The following is a 20,784-nucleotide window of genomic DNA, read 5'->3' as shown; positions in this document are numbered from 1 at the left end:
CCATTTGCCTATAAATACCAAGCCTTCCCCCACCCATTTTCTTCAAGCTAAGAGCCAAATATATGCTGAGATTTTGAAGTGAAAATACTCTCCCAAAGTTTATTCAAGCACCCACCATATTTACTTCATCCTTAAAACCTTCGATTCTTCATATACTTCGTTATATACACAAGGTTTTAAACCCCGAGGCTTCGTACTAACCAACCTAGCCAAATCTCGCCTAGCTCATTTTCATACCACTCTCTTGTCCTCCCGAAGGGCTCTTCAAAGTTCGTGTGCAAAGCCAAAATCCGGTCGAACCTCCGACGAATTTTTCCGACGAACTTTTTGTAAGTGGTTATTTTAGCTTCGTTTTACTCGTGTCTTAACCGACCATTTTTGACAAAGGGCTTTTGAACAAAAATATTCTCTTCATCTTTAAAGCTCTCCTTGTTTACAAAACACACGAGTTAGCCACTCGTTATATATTTGTGCGTGTGTTTTGTCCCGGAACCTAACTCGTATCCTTTGAGATTTCCTCACCAAACTTTGGAGGGATAAATGCCTTGGCACGGAAAGCCGGATATAAGGCCAAAGGTAATAAGTTAGTTATTGTTGTGCGTGTTATCTGTGCTTAACTGATTATATCCCTACGCCCAACATACCCTTTCTCGTTTGGTGAACGTTTCCATATGTGCCGTGCTTCGTGGAAATACTAACCTTACGAGTTACGTGGTTCCCGATCCCGTGTGTGTGAGTGTGATTATCGACTGCGTCTTATATCTCTAAATCACTCCACACTAATTAATATAACTCTCGTAGCTTGCCCGTACGCGGTTTGCTCAGGTTATTAAAATCAAACCGATTTAAAATCAACTATTTATATTTTCCGCGCGATATAAATTGTTGGACTAATCACCGTTAGATTTGTTATAATTGACGAACCTTATACCTGACCGTGATTATTGGACTGACTTAGCGGACTAAAAATCTTATTAAAACAAGGATATATTTTCGTAGATATTGTGTTCTAACTTTTGCAGTGAGGTGAAGTGAAGTGAGGTGATCTTCGTTCTAAGACCCAAGTCCTTGACGTATTGACGGGGAGTTAATTGTCATTGCACCGTGAAGAAGAGGAAAGACCCGAGATCTAAAACCTAAGACCCGAGACCGGCAAAAGGTGTAGAAGTACAAAGACTACACAAGGTTCTACATCGACTTTGAGGAAGTAACGGGGAGTTACGTTCCGAGACAAGCTTTGTAGCTGTTTTTACATTTATAGTGAGGAGGTAACGGGAAGTTACGCTCCAAGATATATATCTGTAAAGGCTTCTCCGCCTACTTTAAAGGAGTATCTTTTTAGTAGAGAAAATCTCGAGTCCGGGGAGGAGCTCGGGGACTGGACTAGGGGTGAGTGGACTCCATCGGTTGAGTTAGCCACCGCGAACCAGGATAAAATCCCTCGTGTGGTATTTTTCTTTCTTCGCTTTTTGCTTCCGCATTTACAACTGCTATTACTCTAGATACAAGCTTTTAAAAAGGGGATAAACTTTTTAAAACGCCATAAAGTTTTTAAACTGGTGATTAAGCTATTCAACCCCCCCCTTCTAGCTTAATTATCCCTATATACGGACCTAACAAAAACAAAAGGAATTCCTCTCTCCTCAGCACTCTTCTTAAAGGGAGTAATGTTACTAGCCTTACCTACAGATTTGTTATAGTCAAAACTTATTCCAACAGTTCTCTTGATCTCTTGTTTATCATTAAGCTCTTTGAGTATAGTGGAGGCATCTTTAAAGGCTTTACACTTTACTTTCTCTTCGTCTAGCTGAAGTCTAAAAGCAATCTCACCTTTCTCTAGAACTCTGACTTTAGCACATTGTAATCCTAAATCCATAGTAAGTTGTTCAATTTTAGGTTTTAATACTTTCATCTCATTCATCTTATAAGCATGAACATCTAAGACTAAAGTATCAATTTTAAGATTGGCAGCTTTCAACTTTTTAATAGCATCATCTCTTTCAAGTCCTAATTGCATAAAAAGTTGAGGGCATGTAGGATCTACCTGAAAGCTTCCAGCCAGAGGAGGTGAAGATGATCCGGTATTAGCCATGAAAGCAACATTCCCCCTAGCTGCTCCTCTTCATCACTATCTGTATCATACCAGCTTTTCCCTTCTGCCAGATATGATTTGCTTTTGAAGCTTTGACCTCCAGAAGTACCCGGATGCTTTCTTACTAAGGCATCATACTTCTGCTTCAGCTCGTCGTACGAATCCTTTCTCTTTCCTAGTGTCCCGGTTCACCACAGTTGAAACATTTAAACTTGCTTCGATCCACCATCCCAGTCTTGTATCCTCCTTTGCTTGTAGAAGATGAGTAACCTCCTTTTTGAAACCTGTTGACAGTAGGTTTGTACTTGTAGGAGGGGTTCTTCTTGAATCTCATGTTTCCAAATTTCTTGGCAAATAGTGATAGAGATTGATCTTCTAACTGTTCTAGCTCTTCCATTGTATAGAACTCTTCATCACCACTGGAAGAAGCAGTCTAACCCATCTCAGGTTAGGGTCGAGCAAAATCGAACCGAACCGAAGTAACCGAACCGAATCGTCCAAGTTTGGTTCGGTTTGGTTTGAAATTTTTGAAAATTCTGGTTAGTTCGGTTTTTGGTTTTAACCGAACAAAAAGTTCGGTTCGGTACGGTTTCTGAAAACCAAAATTTCGGTTTAACCGAAATAACTGAAGTTTTATATATATAATTTTTTAAATTATTTATATATATAATTATAATTATATAATTATTTAAGTTTGGTTCGGTCTCCGACTGAAGAAACGATTCAAGCTCCCTCCCCTGCTTCACTTCCGAGTCAGTACTGTTGTTTTATGTTTACTACTACTAGTTTCTTTCCTTAATTATTTAAGTGTAAAACATGCCTAAAACTGATGTCCTGATGTGTATGGCTATTCTGGAAGACCGGAATGCATAATATGTTGATGGGTGTATTAACCACTTTAAATGATCTTTATTTTATGTATTCTTTTAATTTGTGCTGATTTTTTTTTTCAATATAAAGTTCGGTTTTAACCGAACCGAACCGAAAAAACCGGAGTTATTTCGGTTCGGTTCGGTTCGGTTTGAAACACAAGTACGGTTCGGTTCGGTTTCAAAAAATATGAAAGTTCGGTTTTCGGTTATTTCGGTTTGGTTCGGTTTTCGACCGAACCGACCGTTTGCTCAGTCCTATCTCAGGTACAACAAATTCCTGAATGGCCTTAGAAGGAACAACAACATCCTTCTTTTCTTCCGGTGTAGGTGATTCAACAACTAGAGCTCTTGAATGGTTCAGCGTTTTACCCCAGCCATATCTCTGCTTACTCTGAACTTGCTCCAGTTCATAAGTTTTCAAAACTCCGTAGAGTTTCTCTAGAGAAATCTCATTCAGATCTCTACTTTCCCTGATAGCAGTGATTCTGTGTTCCAGATGTTCAGGAAGGGTTAAGAGAAACTTCATGTTGACCTCTTTCTTGTCATAGTATTTCCCATTCAGATTTAAATTATTTATCAAATTATTAAGTCTGATAAACACCTCTGAAATCCCTTCTCCGGGACTGGAACCAAACTGTTCATACTGTGCCATCAGTATCTCTTTCTTTTTCTCTCTTACTTTTTCTGAGCCTTCGTTGATAATCTCTAATGTATCCCAGATTTACTTCGCGTTCGTACAATTAACAACAGCATTGTACATGACGGGATCTAGGGATTCAACTAAGATCAGTTGAAGAGTATCATCTAAGTTCATCTGTTCATTCTCTTCATCTGTATACTCGGAAGGTTCTTTTGGAAATGTCTGATGAGGTATTAACACACCATCCTGTTCGTGTGCTAATATGACATTCATCGGAGTAGAAACACCTTTGTTCAGAATCCCGATGTATTTTCTGTTCGCAGTGCGTAGGAATAGTAACATGTGCCTCTTCCATAGGCCAAAGTGTTCTTTGCTGAACGGTGGGATTTTAATGCTACTAATCTTTTGTGTACTCATTTTTAAGGATTTAAAGTGAATAGTGTTTGGATGAGATTTGGATTACTGAAAGAAAAATATTTTAAATCAGAATTAATTTTTGGAATAAAATTAATTTGAATAAAAAAATATTTGAAACATTACAGAGTGTGTATAGGATCTAATACGTTGTATTCATATTAACCGCTCTTGATGCCAATTGTTAGGTCCAGATACGATTGTAGAAGGGGGGGTTGAATACAATCGATACCAAATAATCGCGGAAGTGAATCTGATTGGAATATGACTTGTCAATCAGATTATAATTAATTAATATAACAATGTTTTAAGTCGTTATATAATTAATATGGTTCAGTTTTAATGTCCACTAATGTTCGTAGAATAAATTCGACAGGATATATTCTAGATTAGTGATTAAAACAACCGGGTTATCAAAGCACAGAAAATTGTGGATATAACGATCAAGCAAGTTACGAACAACTTGAAAGCTTTACAAATGCTTTGATTTACAAAGTAATGAACACTTGAAATGAAGAATTGAATGCGATATATATAGGCAACCATTTGTACTTGTAAGACAAATAAAAGACAAGACAAATAAGCTTGCAAAGACAAAACAAGAACGGCAAGACAATTACAAGGCAAGGGAAGACAATTCTAGATTGCCTAACAAGCCTAAAACATGCCAGAAAGACAATTTATATAAGGGGCAAGAAAATTCTGAAAGGGTAAGACAAAGCTCACACTCGGCAGGACAAATGAATTGTCTTGGCCATAGGATTTTCGGTAGGACAATCCTTTAGGATTGTCTTGCTGCAATCTATGTCATGCGGTCAGACAATTGAGGATTGTCTTGGCTGTTGCTTCAATGCTTCGGTCAGACAATCCAATTGTCTTGCTGGAATGCTTCATCATTCGGCCAGACAATTAAATTGTCTTGGCAGTTTGAGGAGCACTTGGCAAGAGAATTAGAGATTGTCTTGCAGAGTAGATTTAAGTGTTTTGAATGTAATTTGTTGTTTATATTTAATAGGAAATTATCCACTTAATTAAGTTAATTATATATATTCATAAAGTAAATTAATTCGAGAATGAATTAATTTAATAAATAAATTACATAATTAATATAATTATTTGAGAAGTGAAATAATAGTCCATTAAATATTTAAACGCCCAATCTTCAGTAGAACAGCTTCCTGTCTTCTTTAAACTTTAATAACTTCTTCTTGATTTGTCGATCGATCGAACTACCACTTCTGCTTGACTTCAAATATTTAATTTGAATAACTGATACACAGATGTACTGTCTGGTTCATCTGTATCTAGTTAAATCAAATATTCTTCATCAAATAAACAATAAGAATTAGGTTTGTTCGTCGAGTCTTCGTCTTGTAAGTTCTTCTTCATTAAATGGAATCTTCTGAATAAATAAAGTATAGAAACTTTATACCTTATGAATTCCTGGACGTGCCATAAAAGATTATTTGTTCACTGAGGCTTGAACATATTAATGACCTTCTTTCAGTAGTGTGCAGCAACATCCTGGAATTCTTCTGACATATAATTCCCATAAGTCATTTGACGTTCTTCGTGCGGATTCCGATAACTTGCTATTTACTGTGCTTTCATATCTGAGTTGAGTTGTACCTCTTTAAATACAAATAGGCTGAACATATGCCTTTCAAGTCATATTCCAATCAGATTCAGTTCCGCGATTATTTGGTATCGATTGTATTCAACCCCCCCCTTCTACAATCGTATCTGGACTCAACAATTATCTTTCAAAAAAATTCAGATTTGGATTCAGATACAGATATGAATATGTGGATTCGACTTCGTATTTGGATACAGACAAATCCATATCCGAATTATCCGTTCGACACCCCTATTCCCCAACCCATTCTCACTCTCTATCACTTCTTCTTCATCTGTCAATATATACGCATAGACATACAAATAGACATACAAATGCTCTACACGCACCAACCACCACCACTGTACCCCCACCCCGCCCCACTATCTTCCCTCTTCATCTATTTATGCATACGCCTATAAATAGGGCTATTCACGAACAGAGCTGTTCGTGAACATGCTCGAGCTCGACTCCATAAAAGCTCGGTTCGGCTCGGTTCGTTAAGAACTCGAGCTCGAGCTCGAACACATAAATTTGTTCGTTAAGAAAACGAGCTCGAGTCGAGCTTTTAGTGTGTTCAGCTCGAGCTCGGCTCGAACTCGTTCGGCTTAAGCTCGGCTCGTTAAAACTCGAAAAAATGCAATATTTTCATGATAATTTCGTAATATATACATGTTATTGAACGCCGAATTCAACATATAATATATCAAATCGATCAGGAGAATATTAACTATGATATGGTACCATCAAAACACACTAAAAGTTTTATTTAGCTTGCTATTTTAAGAGTCAAGTAGCGGTTTGGCCTTATTTTATTCTGGCTCGACTCGGCTCGTATTTGTTCGTGAAAAGCTCGTGTTCAGCTCGTTAGTTAACGAGCTTGAGCTTGAACACATGTTTTTGTTCGATAAGAAAGCTCAGCTCGGCTCGGTTCGATAGAAAAAAATTTAAAGCTCGGCTCGGTTCGGTCAAAACTCGGCTCGGCTCTGTTCGTGAACAACCCTACCTATAAATACTACTACAGATCTGGCATCTGTTGTGGTGGTTGTGTTGTGATCACTAGTGATGATGGTGGTTACTACTAGGCTGATAGAGGTGATTTTCTGGTCCTTGCGTGAAAAAACATGGTGATTTTATGCTAATTATTTAATTTATGTTTACTTTTTAGCGATTTGTCGATAAATTTAGAGATTTCATACATTGTGTTGATGGTATTAATGTCGGTGAAGGTGGCTTGGTGAAGGTGATGATGCCGGTGAATATATTTGTTAAAACGCTAGTGATTTGTAGTTGGCTGAAGGTGAAAATTGGAGATTTAATTGATATGGTGGTGATTTGTTAGAGGTGTTTATTGCTGGAAATGACCGTCGCAAATGATGATTTTTGCAGTAGTCAAAGGTGGGGAGGTGTTGATCACTGGTGAGTGGTGGTTGAATTCGAAAGAAGATAACGGTCAAATATTGAAATAAGAACTAAAATCATGAGTGGTGGTATATATGAATGAGGGGATATAATTAGATCTCATATCATATAATATTGGGGATTCTCATTGAAACATGACCAAATATGAGTTGGGCTCAATGGAGACCAAAAAATTTGGAGTCTTTAGAGACTACAAGATCTACCGTTAAAATAATCTGGCAATTAATGGACATGATTAAATATTTTTTGTCCTGTATTTTCTAGTAATGTAATATTAATAATTTACACTATTCTTGTCATGCATTTCTAGTAATGTATTGTTAATATTCTTGTCATGCATTTCTTGTTTTAGTTTAAATTCGAAATTATCTTTATAATTTACACCATTCTTGTCCTGCATTTCTATTAATATAATATTAATAATTTGTCCGGCATATCTGTGATATATCTAAATGTTATTTTGTCTTGCAACAAATTCAATTCGTTGCAGGACAATGACAATGAGTTCAGTGCCAATCATAGCAATGTCCAACTACATCTTTGTTTTGTATGTAATTATAGTTTTTATTTGTTAGTATTTCGGTGATTGAACACCAATATTATGAAATTATTATTTTATGTTATGCAGGATTTAGAAGTTTTTGCTTGTTGCTCACCGATTTAAAAGTGCAGGACAGGATAGGGAGAGAAAACAAATGTGCAGGACAAATATCTGCAGCCCTTGGATGGGTAAGAAATGGATGGATGTGACTAAGTCTCCAACGCCTCCACAAAAATCAGTCTCCATAGAACTTCTCTCTCTCTATATATATATACATATATGTGTGTGTGTGTGTGTGTGTGTGTGTATACATATATATATATACATATGTAAATATATATATATATATATATATATATATATATATATATATATATATATATATATATATATATATATATATATATATATATATATATATATATATATATATATATATATATATAGAGTTGGGCTCAATGGAGACCAAAAACATTGGAGTCATTAGAGACTACAAGATCTACCGTTAAATAATATGACAATTAATGGACATGATTAAATATTCTTTGTCCTGCATTTCTTGTCCTGCATTTCTAGTAATGTATTATTAATATTCTTATCCTGCATTTCTTGTTTTAGTTTTAATTCAAAATTATCTTTGTAATTTACACTATTCTTATCCTGCATTTCTAGTAATGTATTATTAATATTCTTGTCCTGCATTTCTTGTTTTAGTTTTAATTCAAAACTATCTTTGTAATTTACACTATTCTTGTCCTGCATTTCTAGTAATGTAATATTAATAGTTTGTCCCGCATATTTGTGATATATCTAAGTGTTATTTTGTCTTGCAACAAATTCAATTCGTTGCAGGACAATGACAATGAGTTCAGTGCCAATCATAGCAGTGTCCAACTACATCTTTGTTTTGTATGCAATTATTATTTTTATTTGTTAGGATTTCGGTGATTGAACACCAATATTATGGAATTATTATTTTATGTTATGCAAGATTTAGAAGTACTGCTTGTTGTTCATCGATTTAGAAGTGCAGGACAAGATAGGGAGAGAAAACAAATGTGCAGGACAAAATATATGCAGCCGTTGGATGTTTAATGATTGGATGACCAGGATTAGGTCTCTGCAGTCTCCAAATAATCCAGTCTCCATAGAACTTTCTTCTATATATATATATGTATATATATATATGTGTGTGTAGGGTCAGATTCCAGATAGAACCGCTTAAACTTAGAACCTTAGAACCATATTAATAGGCATTAAATGAAAGTAATTTGAATGTGTGAAATCAAATATATGAATGTGTTTTAATATGGTACATATTTAAATATACGTGTCTTCAATCAATGCACATTCTTAATTTATATTTGATCATTTTAACAATAAAAATATATTTAATATTTAATTCATATATTTAAATAGTGTTGCAACAAAACTCCAAAATACGAAGAGTTGGAATATGTATGTTTTGATATTTTATTATTATTATTTACATGTACTGCAGCAGAATCTCCTACTTTGTAATATTATATGAGATAGATATGTACTGCATCTGAATCTCGTGTTCTGTGATATTATATGAGCTAGATATGTATAATATATATGTATAAGTGAGGTTCAAATTAGAACCAATATTAAAATTAGAACTTAGGACCACACACAATGGTCATGATCTGCCTAGCTATATAAATGTAAATTACAACTTAATGCTATTTAAGATACATTATCTTATATATGCAAACCAATATTACAAATCATAATAATCATTAACTACTACCTACTCATTATGATAATCAGTTAATATATATCCATTTTGTTATAAATGCAAATCAAACCTCCAACATGTGATTGTCAATCAATTTTAATAATATAATATTACAAAACACGATATTCTGCTGCAGTACATGTAATATTACAAAACACGAGATTATGCTGCAGTACAAATCTAGCTCATATAATATCACACAACACGAGATTCTGATGCAGTACATATCTAGCTCATATAATATCACAGAACACGAGATTCTGATGCAGTACATATCTATCTCATATAATATTACGAAGTACGAGATTCTGCTGCAGTACATATAAACAATAATAAAATATCAAAACATGCACACTCCAGCTCTTCGTATTTTGGAGTTCTGTTGCATCACACTACTGAGATATATGAATTAAATATTAAATGTATTTTTATTATTAAAATGATCAAATATAAATTAAGAATGTGCATTAATTGAGGACATGTATATTTAAATATTACTATATTAAAACACATTCATATATTTAATTTAATTTCACACATTCAAATTACTTTCATTTAATCACTATTAATATGATTCTATGGTTCTAAGTTTAAGCGGTTCTATCTGGAACCTGACCCATATATATTTTATATATATATATATATATATATATATATATATATATATATATATATATATTCCCGATTACATCATTATAATATATATGTATCTCGATCAATTATGAATTGGTGGGTGAGTTGTTGGTGGATTATAGTCTAGGTTGAACAGTGCTCGCTTCACCCTAATTCTCTTGCGAGGCACACACCATGGGACGGAATGATGAGACTCAACTTCCACATAGCTCTCAACTTCCACATAGCTCTCAAGTAGAGGAAGAGACGGAGGGTGAGTCTTTGGTGGATCACATTCTCGTCGCTTCTCATCCATATTGGACCTTTCTGTTGATAATTTTTCCATGCTATTTTCTTCAGCCTCTTCTACTTGTTTTGATATGATAGGTTGTCCAGCTGACAGTGCTGATTTATTCATAATACAGTCCAGGTCCTCCTGCCAACCATTCATAAAAATTGTGCACTTATTATGTACATATCAATCAATTAACATGAAAATAAATGTATTTTTTTTGTCAAGGAAAATAAATGTATTTAAAGCGGCAACAAGTATATATAAATTGAGTCACTAATTAAGTTGATAATCATAGGTCGCAAGCACAAGTAGAAATCAAACAAGTAATGTTGTGAAATTGAAGACAATGTTGGACTTCTGACCTTGCAAGAAAGTTGAGCACCAAAAGACCGAGCATTACATGCACGGGAAGAAAGCAATACAAGACATAAGAACATTTGGATACTGATTTGCGTGTAATTTGCCATTGTTGTAGAAGGCCCAACATTCATCTTGATTGAAGATATATAAGGATGAAAACTCAGTGTATTTAATTAGGATTTTAAAAAGATTTTTTTTTCATTCATGAATACGAGGGTATTCAATTGGGATTGTTTAAAATCCATTAAGATATTGGGGTATTCAATTGGAATTTTAAATTAAGTTACAAAATCTGGTGGTATTCAATAAGGATTTTAAATTATGCTTAAATATCTGACGGCATTCAATTGCGATTGTTTAAAATCCATTAAAATCTAATGGCATTCAAATGCTGATGAATTTTTTCGAATTTCATAAATGATGGATTTTGTGGGATTGCTCAGTGTATTTTAAAATTTTTGAAATCCCACCAAAATCCATTAGATTTTGAAGCATTCTGTTTAAATTCTAAAAAATCTATATCAACTCTGCTATATTTTATCAAAAATCTACACAAAATCAAAATCAGAAAACATCCATTAAAATCCATATATTAAAAAATAATCCATTAAAATCTCAGTTAAATACAACCGTATAAACCTAAGAAAATCGAAAGAATAGTGCATTAAATGTTAATTTTTAGTGGTTAGGTTGTTCTTTTCGAATAATATGCGGGGATTATAACAAAACAAAACTATAAATTACTCTTTGAACTATTATTTATTAAAGATAAAATATAACTAATTTATCTTGAATTCAAATTAATAAAATTTAAAAAATAATTCAAATAATTTTGAATTATTTCCAACAAAGTATAAGCAGAAGAGGTCACTAGAAAAAAAACGCATACACAATACATAGATCATACGTGTATTTAGGTATGGATATATGTATATATGGTATGTATGTGTATATATGTAGTGCATATATATAGTGCATATATAAAATGCATATATATATACATATACATATATATATACATACATACATATATATATATATATATATATATATATATATATATATATATATATATATATATGGGTAGGATCATGAGAGAACCCAAATAATCGAGAGAACCAGATAACTCCTCCATCCACCGTTGATTACAAATCTCAATTTAATAATATTCAAAAATAATATCTTTATACTATCAATCAAATCTAGCGAGACTGAGGGTATTTCTGTACCATCAAAAAACAAGAAATCAATCACAATTTATTACCCTATTTATTGAGATTCTTATTTAATGCTTTCATATGTTCCATATCTTTGATTTAATGCTTTTATATTTTCTTTATTTTTTTTCAATTGAAATATGGAAATTATATATAATGCTCTGTATTTTTCATATTCTTATCTTAAATGAAATATGGAAAAATACTTATTGGAATCTTAGTAAAATATCCATTGGAAAAATATTTTCATTACTTACTATTTCTAGATTCCGTAAAAGATTTAAAATATTAGGAGACTTTGTAAAAAATATTCGGAGATATTTTGTAAAATATTTTCATTATTTATTATTTTACTAAGATTCTTTTAAGTTTTTTATCCGTATTTATTGAGATTCATATTTAATGCTTTCATATCTTTCGTATCTTTGATTTAATGCGTCTATATCTTTTGTATTTTTTTTCAATTGAAATATGAAAGTTATATATAATGCTCCATATTTTTCATATTCTTCTTTTAATTAAAATATGAAAAAATACTTAATAGAATCTTAGTAAAATATCTTCATTACTATTTCCAAATTTCGTACAAGATTTAAAATATTAGAAGATTTTGTAAAAAATATTCGGAGATGTTTTGTAAAATCTTTACATTATTTATTCTTTTACTAAGATTCTTATAAGCATTTTATCCATGATAAAATATATTTTATTAGGTGTTTCATTTAGCTGGCTATATATAATATATTATGTATATCTATATATAATATGATTTTCTTATGTGTTTTTTAAAGTAAATTTTAATTTAATAAAATTAAATTTAATGATACATTACTTACGATTCAACTAATTGATGTATTAAATTTTCTATATACGATATCTACTAATTGATGCATTAAAAATACTTATTCTTTATTATAGAATACTTAATTAAGGTATATTCTACTAATTTTCTTATTCTTTACTAATTTTCTATATACGATTCTACTAATTTATGCATTATATACTTATTCTTTAATAAAAATATTAAAATTATAATAAAGGTTCCATTAACAATACAGAAATCAATATCATTTTTTAAATTATGTGATTAAATGTATTTTGAAAGGTACATTAAGATTCTACTAAAAAATTTATTAGACTCTGACGTATTTGATCATATATATTATATAGTTTTGTTATGTGATCTTTTCAAAATTTTATTTTAAATTAAAATCATTTAGAGATACATTAATGAAGATTCTACTTATTGATTTATTAAAGTTTCTATATTGATAATCAAGATTTATGATATATTTTTATTGTGTATTAGATTCTAATAAATTAAGATTCTAAAAATTTTATTGATATTCTACTAAGCGTCACATTGATAATATTGAGATTCTATTAAGTGTTTCACTGATAATTCTACTATTTTAATATTAATTATTTTTTAAGATTTTAATTTCTAAATATATTTTTAGAAATGTTAATGATAATGAAGATTCTACTATTCTAAGTGACATGTTACTGAAGATTCTACAAATTGATGCATTAATATTCTATATAATGAAAGATTTTTAATATAATTTATGTGTATTAGAGATTTTTTGATAATTTTATTGATATTGTAATAAAGGTTCTATTAACAATATAAAATTTAATATAAGTTTTTTGATTATATGATTAAGTTTTTAATAAATACTTTAAGATTCTACTAAAAATGTTAGTAAGTGTTTCGTTAGTCGATCATATATAATATATGATTGTCTTATATATATTTTTAAACAATATGGAATTTAATTTAAAATAATTTAAAAATATAAGAGATCTACTCTAAAATTCAACTATTCTTATATACACTAAACTAATATTTGTATTAACTTACGTTTTTATTGATAGATTGAGTTGTGAGAAATGCCAAAAATAGAATATATGTTAAAAATATAAGATTTGGATTCCAGATTCTGTAATGATCTATAAATGGTATTATTTGATTGGCAGATAAAAAGATGCAAGATGCCATGTTTAAAAGATTTCGAAATAATAACAATTTTGTTGTGTTCCAAAATGCCCTTGGTCAATAGATTTTTTTGTTATCCAAAAATCAATGGCTCTAAGAAGAGTTCTCTCGGTTCTCTTGATAGTGAGGTTCTCGCTCGAACCTTACTCATATATATATATATATATATATATAGACACACACACAAAGTTGGGCTCAATAGAGACCAAAAACTTTGGAGTCCTTAGAGACTACAAATTATACCGTTAAAATAATCTGGCAATTAATGGACATGATTAAATATTTTTTGTCCTGCATTTCTAGTAATATAATATTTATAATTTACACTATTTTTGCCCAACATTTCTAGTAATATATTATTGATATTCTTGTCCTGCATTTCTCGTTTTAGTTTTAATTCAAAACTATTTTTATAATTTACACTATTCTTGTTCTGCATTTCTAGTAATGTAATATTAATAATTTGTGCCACATATTTGTGATATATCTAAGTGTTATTTTTTCTTGCAACAAATTCAATTCGTTGCAGGACAATGACAATGAGTTCAGTGCCACTCATAGCAATGTCCAACTACATCTTTGTTTTGTATGCAATTATTATTTTTATTTTTCAGGATTTCGGTGATTGAACACCAATATTATGGAATTATTATTTTATGTTATGCAGGATTTAGAAGTTCTGCTTGTTGTTCACCGATTTAGAATTGTAGGACAGGATAGGGAGAGAAAACGAATGTGCAGGACAAATATCTGCAGCCCTTAAATGGGTAAAAAATGTATGGCTAGTGATCAATAGAAACTATAGTTATTCTATAAACTAGAAATCACTCCTTCATTCAATCACTGTTTATAACTCAAAAAATCACTAGTTTTCATCCTGTTAATCACTATTTTATACAGTAAATTCATCAGCCTTTATTTTTAATCATTGAGAAAATTTACTTATGATTGATATTGGTGGTCGATTATTGATGATTACTTATAGTTGTAGGAGGTCCATGATGATAGCAAATGACGGGATGAGATGTGTGGTGATGGTAAATAGTCATTAGTAGTGACAAGTTATGATGACAAACGATGATAGGCAAATCATGGTTGTAAGTGACCACGGCAGTAGTGAAAGGGTTAACAATGATGCAAGGAGTTTCATCAATGTAGTATGATTGAAAATGATGATGATGATATACATTGTATATATGTGTATTTATATATCTATATTTGACAGATTTTGCATATATAAAATAGTAATTTCTGATATACAAATAAGTGATTTTTGTAAATAATAACAGTGATGATAAACTGGCCAGGGACTAGTTTCTAGTTTCTAGGCTAATTTAGTTTCCCGTGGAGTAAGCCCATACATATACATATACATACATAGGGGCTTACTCCACTAGAAACTAAATTAACCTAGAAACTAAAAACTCGTCCCTAACCAATTTTTCATCACTATTCTTAACTACAAAAATCACTCATTTGTATATCAGAAATCACTAATTTATATATGCGAAATATGACAAATATAGTATATACAACGTATATCATCATCATTTTCAATCATACTACATTGATGAAACTCCCGACATCATTATCAACCCCTTCCACTATTGCCGCCTTCACTTACAACCATGATTTGCCTAATACCGTTTGTCATCATAACTTGCCACCACTAATGACTATCTATCATCATCACACACCTCATCCCGTCATTTGTTACCATCATAAACCTTCTACAACTATAATTGATCATCAATAATCGACCACCGATGTCAATCATAAGTGAAAGAATATCTTCGATATTGATTTATTTTGGTATTTATTAAATAAACGTAAAATTTAAATCACTTAGATCCTCTCAATAGGACATTTAAATTTAAATGATTATTTCTAAGTGAAAGGTTAATTTTAGCAAGTGATTTGAAAAATGATTTCCGTGTCAAAAATATTTTCAAAAGATTTTCTGTGCAATAACCATGCTGAGGAATATCGCTACTCTACGATTTTCTCTTTCTTACTATTGCAAAATCAAATTGACATGAAGATGGGAAAAAGGATTTTAACATGTTGATATTCTTTAAAAGCTTCATGTAACATTATTTTCAAAATCTAGTATTTAAAGTGATTTATTCCCTATTTTATCAATTTCTTATTTTCCGGGATAAATTAACCTTAATTACTTAAAAATAAATCTTTCTATCCAAAAATCATTTTCTATCCAAAAGAAAGATTTACTCCTACATCTCATTAATATTTGGCCTTACAAATATTAATATTCATTTTTATAACCTTGTGAAATATTTTCTCTTCGGTCTCTCAAATTATTCATTTTTCAGAGAAAAATATTTTAATACTTAGAATGCTTTCCAAAATTATCAAAATCATGTTTTATCATAAATCTCAATATTCTAAGTATTATGGTTTCAAAAATTAGTCAAGGGTCTACTCGTTTTGACCAAATACTAATTTTTCCGGTTTTCATATATTTCCTTATTTTTCGAAGGAAATTAATTTAAATACTCAAATATACTTCCCAACACTCCAAACCATTTTATCTTTGAGGGAATATATTTATAGTATTTATTCAAGTCAAAACTTTTGTCTAAATCCTTTTACAAATCGTCAAAAGAATTTTCGTATTTTATCGTATTCCGAAAAGCGGTTTTTATCATTTTAAATCCGGATAAAATACTTCCACTTGCTAGAATGACTTGAAACTTTGGGTATGTCATTTCTATATGTATAGGCATGTTAGGTAAAAGTTTCGTAATTTTTTCAGAACTTTCGTTTCGTAGCGTTTTTCTATCTGTCGTCTCGAACTTCGAGTGAGCGTTTGACCTAGCAAACTTTGACCAAAAATCACCAAACTTCACAGAATTTCATTTTCCAATATTTGGAGATTTATCATATTTTTAGTTGAATTTATTGAAGACTTTCGGAAATTCGTCATATTTATTAAACGATACGTGATACGCATTTAATTGCAAAACCAAAGCGTTTCTATTGTTTAATATATATTCAAATCTGATGAGAATTGTGGCACATGCTTGAATTCCCCACCAACCAACAAACTTGGTTCACAATTGGCCACATCTCTCTCAATCTCACCATACACTTACATTTAATCTAAACCCTCCATTCTACCTAACCCCTCCTATAAATAAACACCCACCCCCACCCATTTATCTCAATCTAAAAGTCATAGAAGTGCTGAGATTTTTGAAGTATACACTCTCTCTTTCATCTACAAACACTCTCTACAAATACTTCTTCTCTAAAACCTCCATTCTTATATATATATATATACATATATACACAAGGTTTTAGTTATACAAGCTTTTGTTTATCCAACCAAGCTTTGTCTCACCACTTTAGCTCTTTAACCACTACCATCTTGCCTCCCGAAGGGCTGCCCAAATTCGTCCGTGTGCTTATAGTCCTACCAAACCTCCGACGAATTTTTCCGGCGAACTTTCCGATTGTTTTCGTAAGTGGTTATAATTTTAGCTTCATTAATCCGTGTCTTAACCAACCATTTTATTTATACAAGAGCTCGTTATTATCATCGATCTACTCTCTACAAAAACTCTTCATCTCATATCTCTAATAAAAAAAGATTTATTATTTCGAACAAATTACATACACGAACTAAAGATTCGTTGTATTCGAAATACACTAACACGAACTAAAGTTTCGTGATATATTTGATATTTATTATACAAGAACAACTTTTATATCGTACGATCTAATATTCTCTCAAATATATAATATAAACGAACATCGATTCGTACTATTTTGTATACAAACTAAAGTTTCGTTATACACCTCGAAAAAGAAGATTATATTTGACGACGGTCAAATCGATTTAGTACAGCTTGATCTAATTCCCTACTAGCACCTTGTGTTCCGTTGGGAAGGAAACGATCTAAAAAGTTATTTATTTCTTTAACATTTATTTAGCACTTATCTTGCCAACTAATCTAATCTAACCTTCCGCGATTAACTTAACTTGTTATTGTTGCCTGGTTAACATCCTACTAGCCCCTTTAGCGCTCCGTGGGAACAATAACCGGATAGGCCTACTATACGTATTTATATACTTTCTGCACTTTATAGTTGTTATTATTATATGTGTATAAATATTGTATTGTTGGTTTTGCGGAAATATTATTGGCTTGTGCTAAAGTTAAAGAAACTCTCGACTCTCTCTCTACGAACTTTAATTGATTTAATTTAGTCTCGAAAGACTACATAAAAGAGAAGAGTTATATTGAAAAGAAGCAAAGACTTCTCGATTATATTACTTTGAAAATAGACGTATTTTCATATAACGAAGTAATAATATAAATCTTGTGCCGTCGAGCCTAAATAGACTTAAAACTCCGAATATAATTTATTCGATCTACACGGAGTTTACAAATACAAGTATTCTTTGATTTTTCAAGATCGTATTTATCAAAGAAAGAATACTTTTACTCCACCCATATATTATTTATTTGGAGTAAGACATATCGTATACTTCGATTTAATATTAATCATTCGAAAAGTATACAAGTTATAAATATTCTTTATTGAACATTATTACACTCGGCCTAGACATTTCTAGTCCAAAACCCTTTTTATAAAACCCAAGTTATTTGTCGTAGATATTGTTTTCTGAATTTCGTAGTGAGGAAAAGTGAAGTGAGGTGATCTTCGTTTCAAGACGCAAGTCCTAGGCGTGCTAACGGGGAGTTAGTCGTCTTCGCACCGTGAGGAAGAGGAAAGACCCAAGATCTAAGACCTTTGTCCAAGACCCGCAAAAGTTTAGAAGTTCAAAGACTACACCCGGGGTACAACGACTTTGAGGAGGTGACGGGGAGTTACGCTCCAAGACGAGTCTTGTAAGTTTACATTTATAGTGAGGAGGTAACGGGAAGTTACGCTCCAAGATATATATTTGTAAAGGCTTCTCCGCCTACTGTAAAGGAGTATCTTTATAGTAGAGAAAATCTCGAGTCCGGGGAGGAGCTCAGGGACTGGAGTAGGGGTGAGTGGACTCCAAAGGTTGAGTTAGCCACCGCGAACCAGGATAAATCCTTGTGTGTGGTACTTTACTTTCTTTGCTCTTTGCTTCCGCACATATTTACTGCTCATACTCTCGATACAAGTTTTAAAAAGGGGATAAACTTTTTATTACACCGCATAAATTTTTAAATTGGTGATTAAGCTATTCAACCCCCCCTTCTAGCTTAATTAACCTCGTATCGGACCTAACAATAAGTAAATTTTCTTAATTATTAAAAATAAAAATTGATAAATATACAGTATAAAATAGAGATTAACAGCATAGAAACTAGTGATGTTTGTGGTTCTTACAAGTGCACTTGCAGAAAAAGAATATAAACGAGTAAACAATTGCAAGTCGGCACAAGAAATGTGGAACAAATTAGTAGTAACCTATGAAGGTACTACGGATATAAAAGACTCTCAAATGGATACTTTGATCCAAGAATACGAGAACTTTAAACTCCAAGATGGAGAAAATATCATCGATATGGAAACAAGATTTACTCGTATAATCGATGAATTATCTCAACTCGGGAAGATTTATACTCAAAATGAAAAGAATCGTCGAGTTCTTAAATCTCTCCCTCCGAGTTGGAAAGTTAAAGTCACTACTATTAAAGAGATGCATAATCTCAATGACTATCACATCGATAATCTTTTCGGAAACCTTCGTGCTTACGAGGAAGATAATGTTCCGGATATTGTCGTTCCTAAGGTGGAAGACAAGAAGAAAAATATGGCATTAAAATCCATATTAATCGATGAAGATGAAAATGACGAAGATTTAAACGAGGAAATTCAAAATCTCGATGAAAGCGAAATTGCTTTACTAACGAGACAACTTCGTCGTGTGCTTCAAAGCAAAGCTCAAAGGTACGGAAAAGGCTTTCTTAAATCAAATAATCAACAAAGAGTTTTTAACTCTAATGGAAGGCCTAATTACTCTCAAAATTATTCTCCTAACTATAAGAGTAATTTTCCTACCAACTCGGGCTATAAAGGCAAAAATAATCAAAGTCCGAATGGCTATAATAATGCCAACACGAGCAACAATAATATTTACACTCCTACAAAACCAAAAGAACAAAATCCGGAGGAAACACAAGATGTATGTTTCGAGTGTAAACAACTGGGTCACTATAAACGAGAATGTCCTAAACTCTCTAAGGGTCGAATTCTCGTGGCCGAAAACGGTTGGGATTTAAGTGAAGATGAGGATTCTCCCGAAGCAAGTGAAGAAGTGGTTAATCTGTGTTTGATGGCAATCGAGGATGCTTCTACATCAACGGATATCTCCACTACTAACCAAGAGGTAAGTTCTTCTTCACCAACTTTAGTTGATATTCCTTTTCTTAAACTCTCTAGTTTAAATTTATTAAATATGGAAAAAGGTGAGTTGATCAAGCTATTAGTGGAAGTAAATACTCGTTATGATTATCTTGATCAATTGTTCCTCACTACTTGGTCCGAGAAAGAAAAGCTTGAAGATATATATCAAACTCAACAAAAAGAGTTTTCTCGGATAAAGGAATCAAAAATTAAACTTGAAGAAGAAATGGTAAATTTTCAAGATTCCTTTATAAAATCCAAGGATGCAATTACAAAATTGGAAATTGAGAACGTTTCCTTGATATTAGAAACGGAAGAAATAAAAGATGAGAAGCTTCAATTAAATGAAAATATTCAAAAGCTTCATGTTGATCTATTAAATTTGAAAATCCAAAATGAGTCGCTAACTCAAGAAAGATCAACTACGAGTTATCTAAAAGATAGTCTCGAAACTGAAATTGCTCGAATCCTTGAAGAAAAAGAAAAAGAGTTCAAAATAGAAACTTGCAAAATCAAGGATGAACATTCCAACATCTTAGCACATTGCAAAGAACAAGAAAGAATTTGA

The 20,784-nt window shown here is 31.8% G+C and overlaps 1 protein-coding gene across 1 annotated transcript; it reads left to right on the top strand.

Moving 5' to 3' along the window:
* Positions 1 to 19,179: 19,179 nt before the first annotated feature.
* LOC135149438 (uncharacterized) lies at positions 19,180 to 20,784 on the top strand. Its single transcript, XM_064085163.1, has one exon. The coding sequence runs from the start codon at positions 19,180 to 19,182 to the stop codon at positions 20,782 to 20,784; it is 1,605 nt and encodes a 534-aa protein (XP_063941233.1).

The sequence above is a fragment of the Daucus carota genome, chromosome 9 (assembly GCF_001625215.2).
Source record: "Daucus carota subsp. sativus chromosome 9, DH1 v3.0, whole genome shotgun sequence".
In the NCBI taxonomy this organism is placed as follows: Eukaryota; Viridiplantae; Streptophyta; class Magnoliopsida; order Apiales; family Apiaceae; genus Daucus; species Daucus carota.
Note: the sequence above shows the minus strand (reverse complement) of the source record. Positions and strands in the feature narration are given on the sequence as shown.

What these genes read in the sequence shown, in the direction of transcription:
- LOC135149438 (XM_064085163.1), top strand. Translation starts at nt 19,180, where the DNA reads ATGTTTGTGGTTCTTACAAGTGCACTTGCAGAAAAAGAATATAAACGA.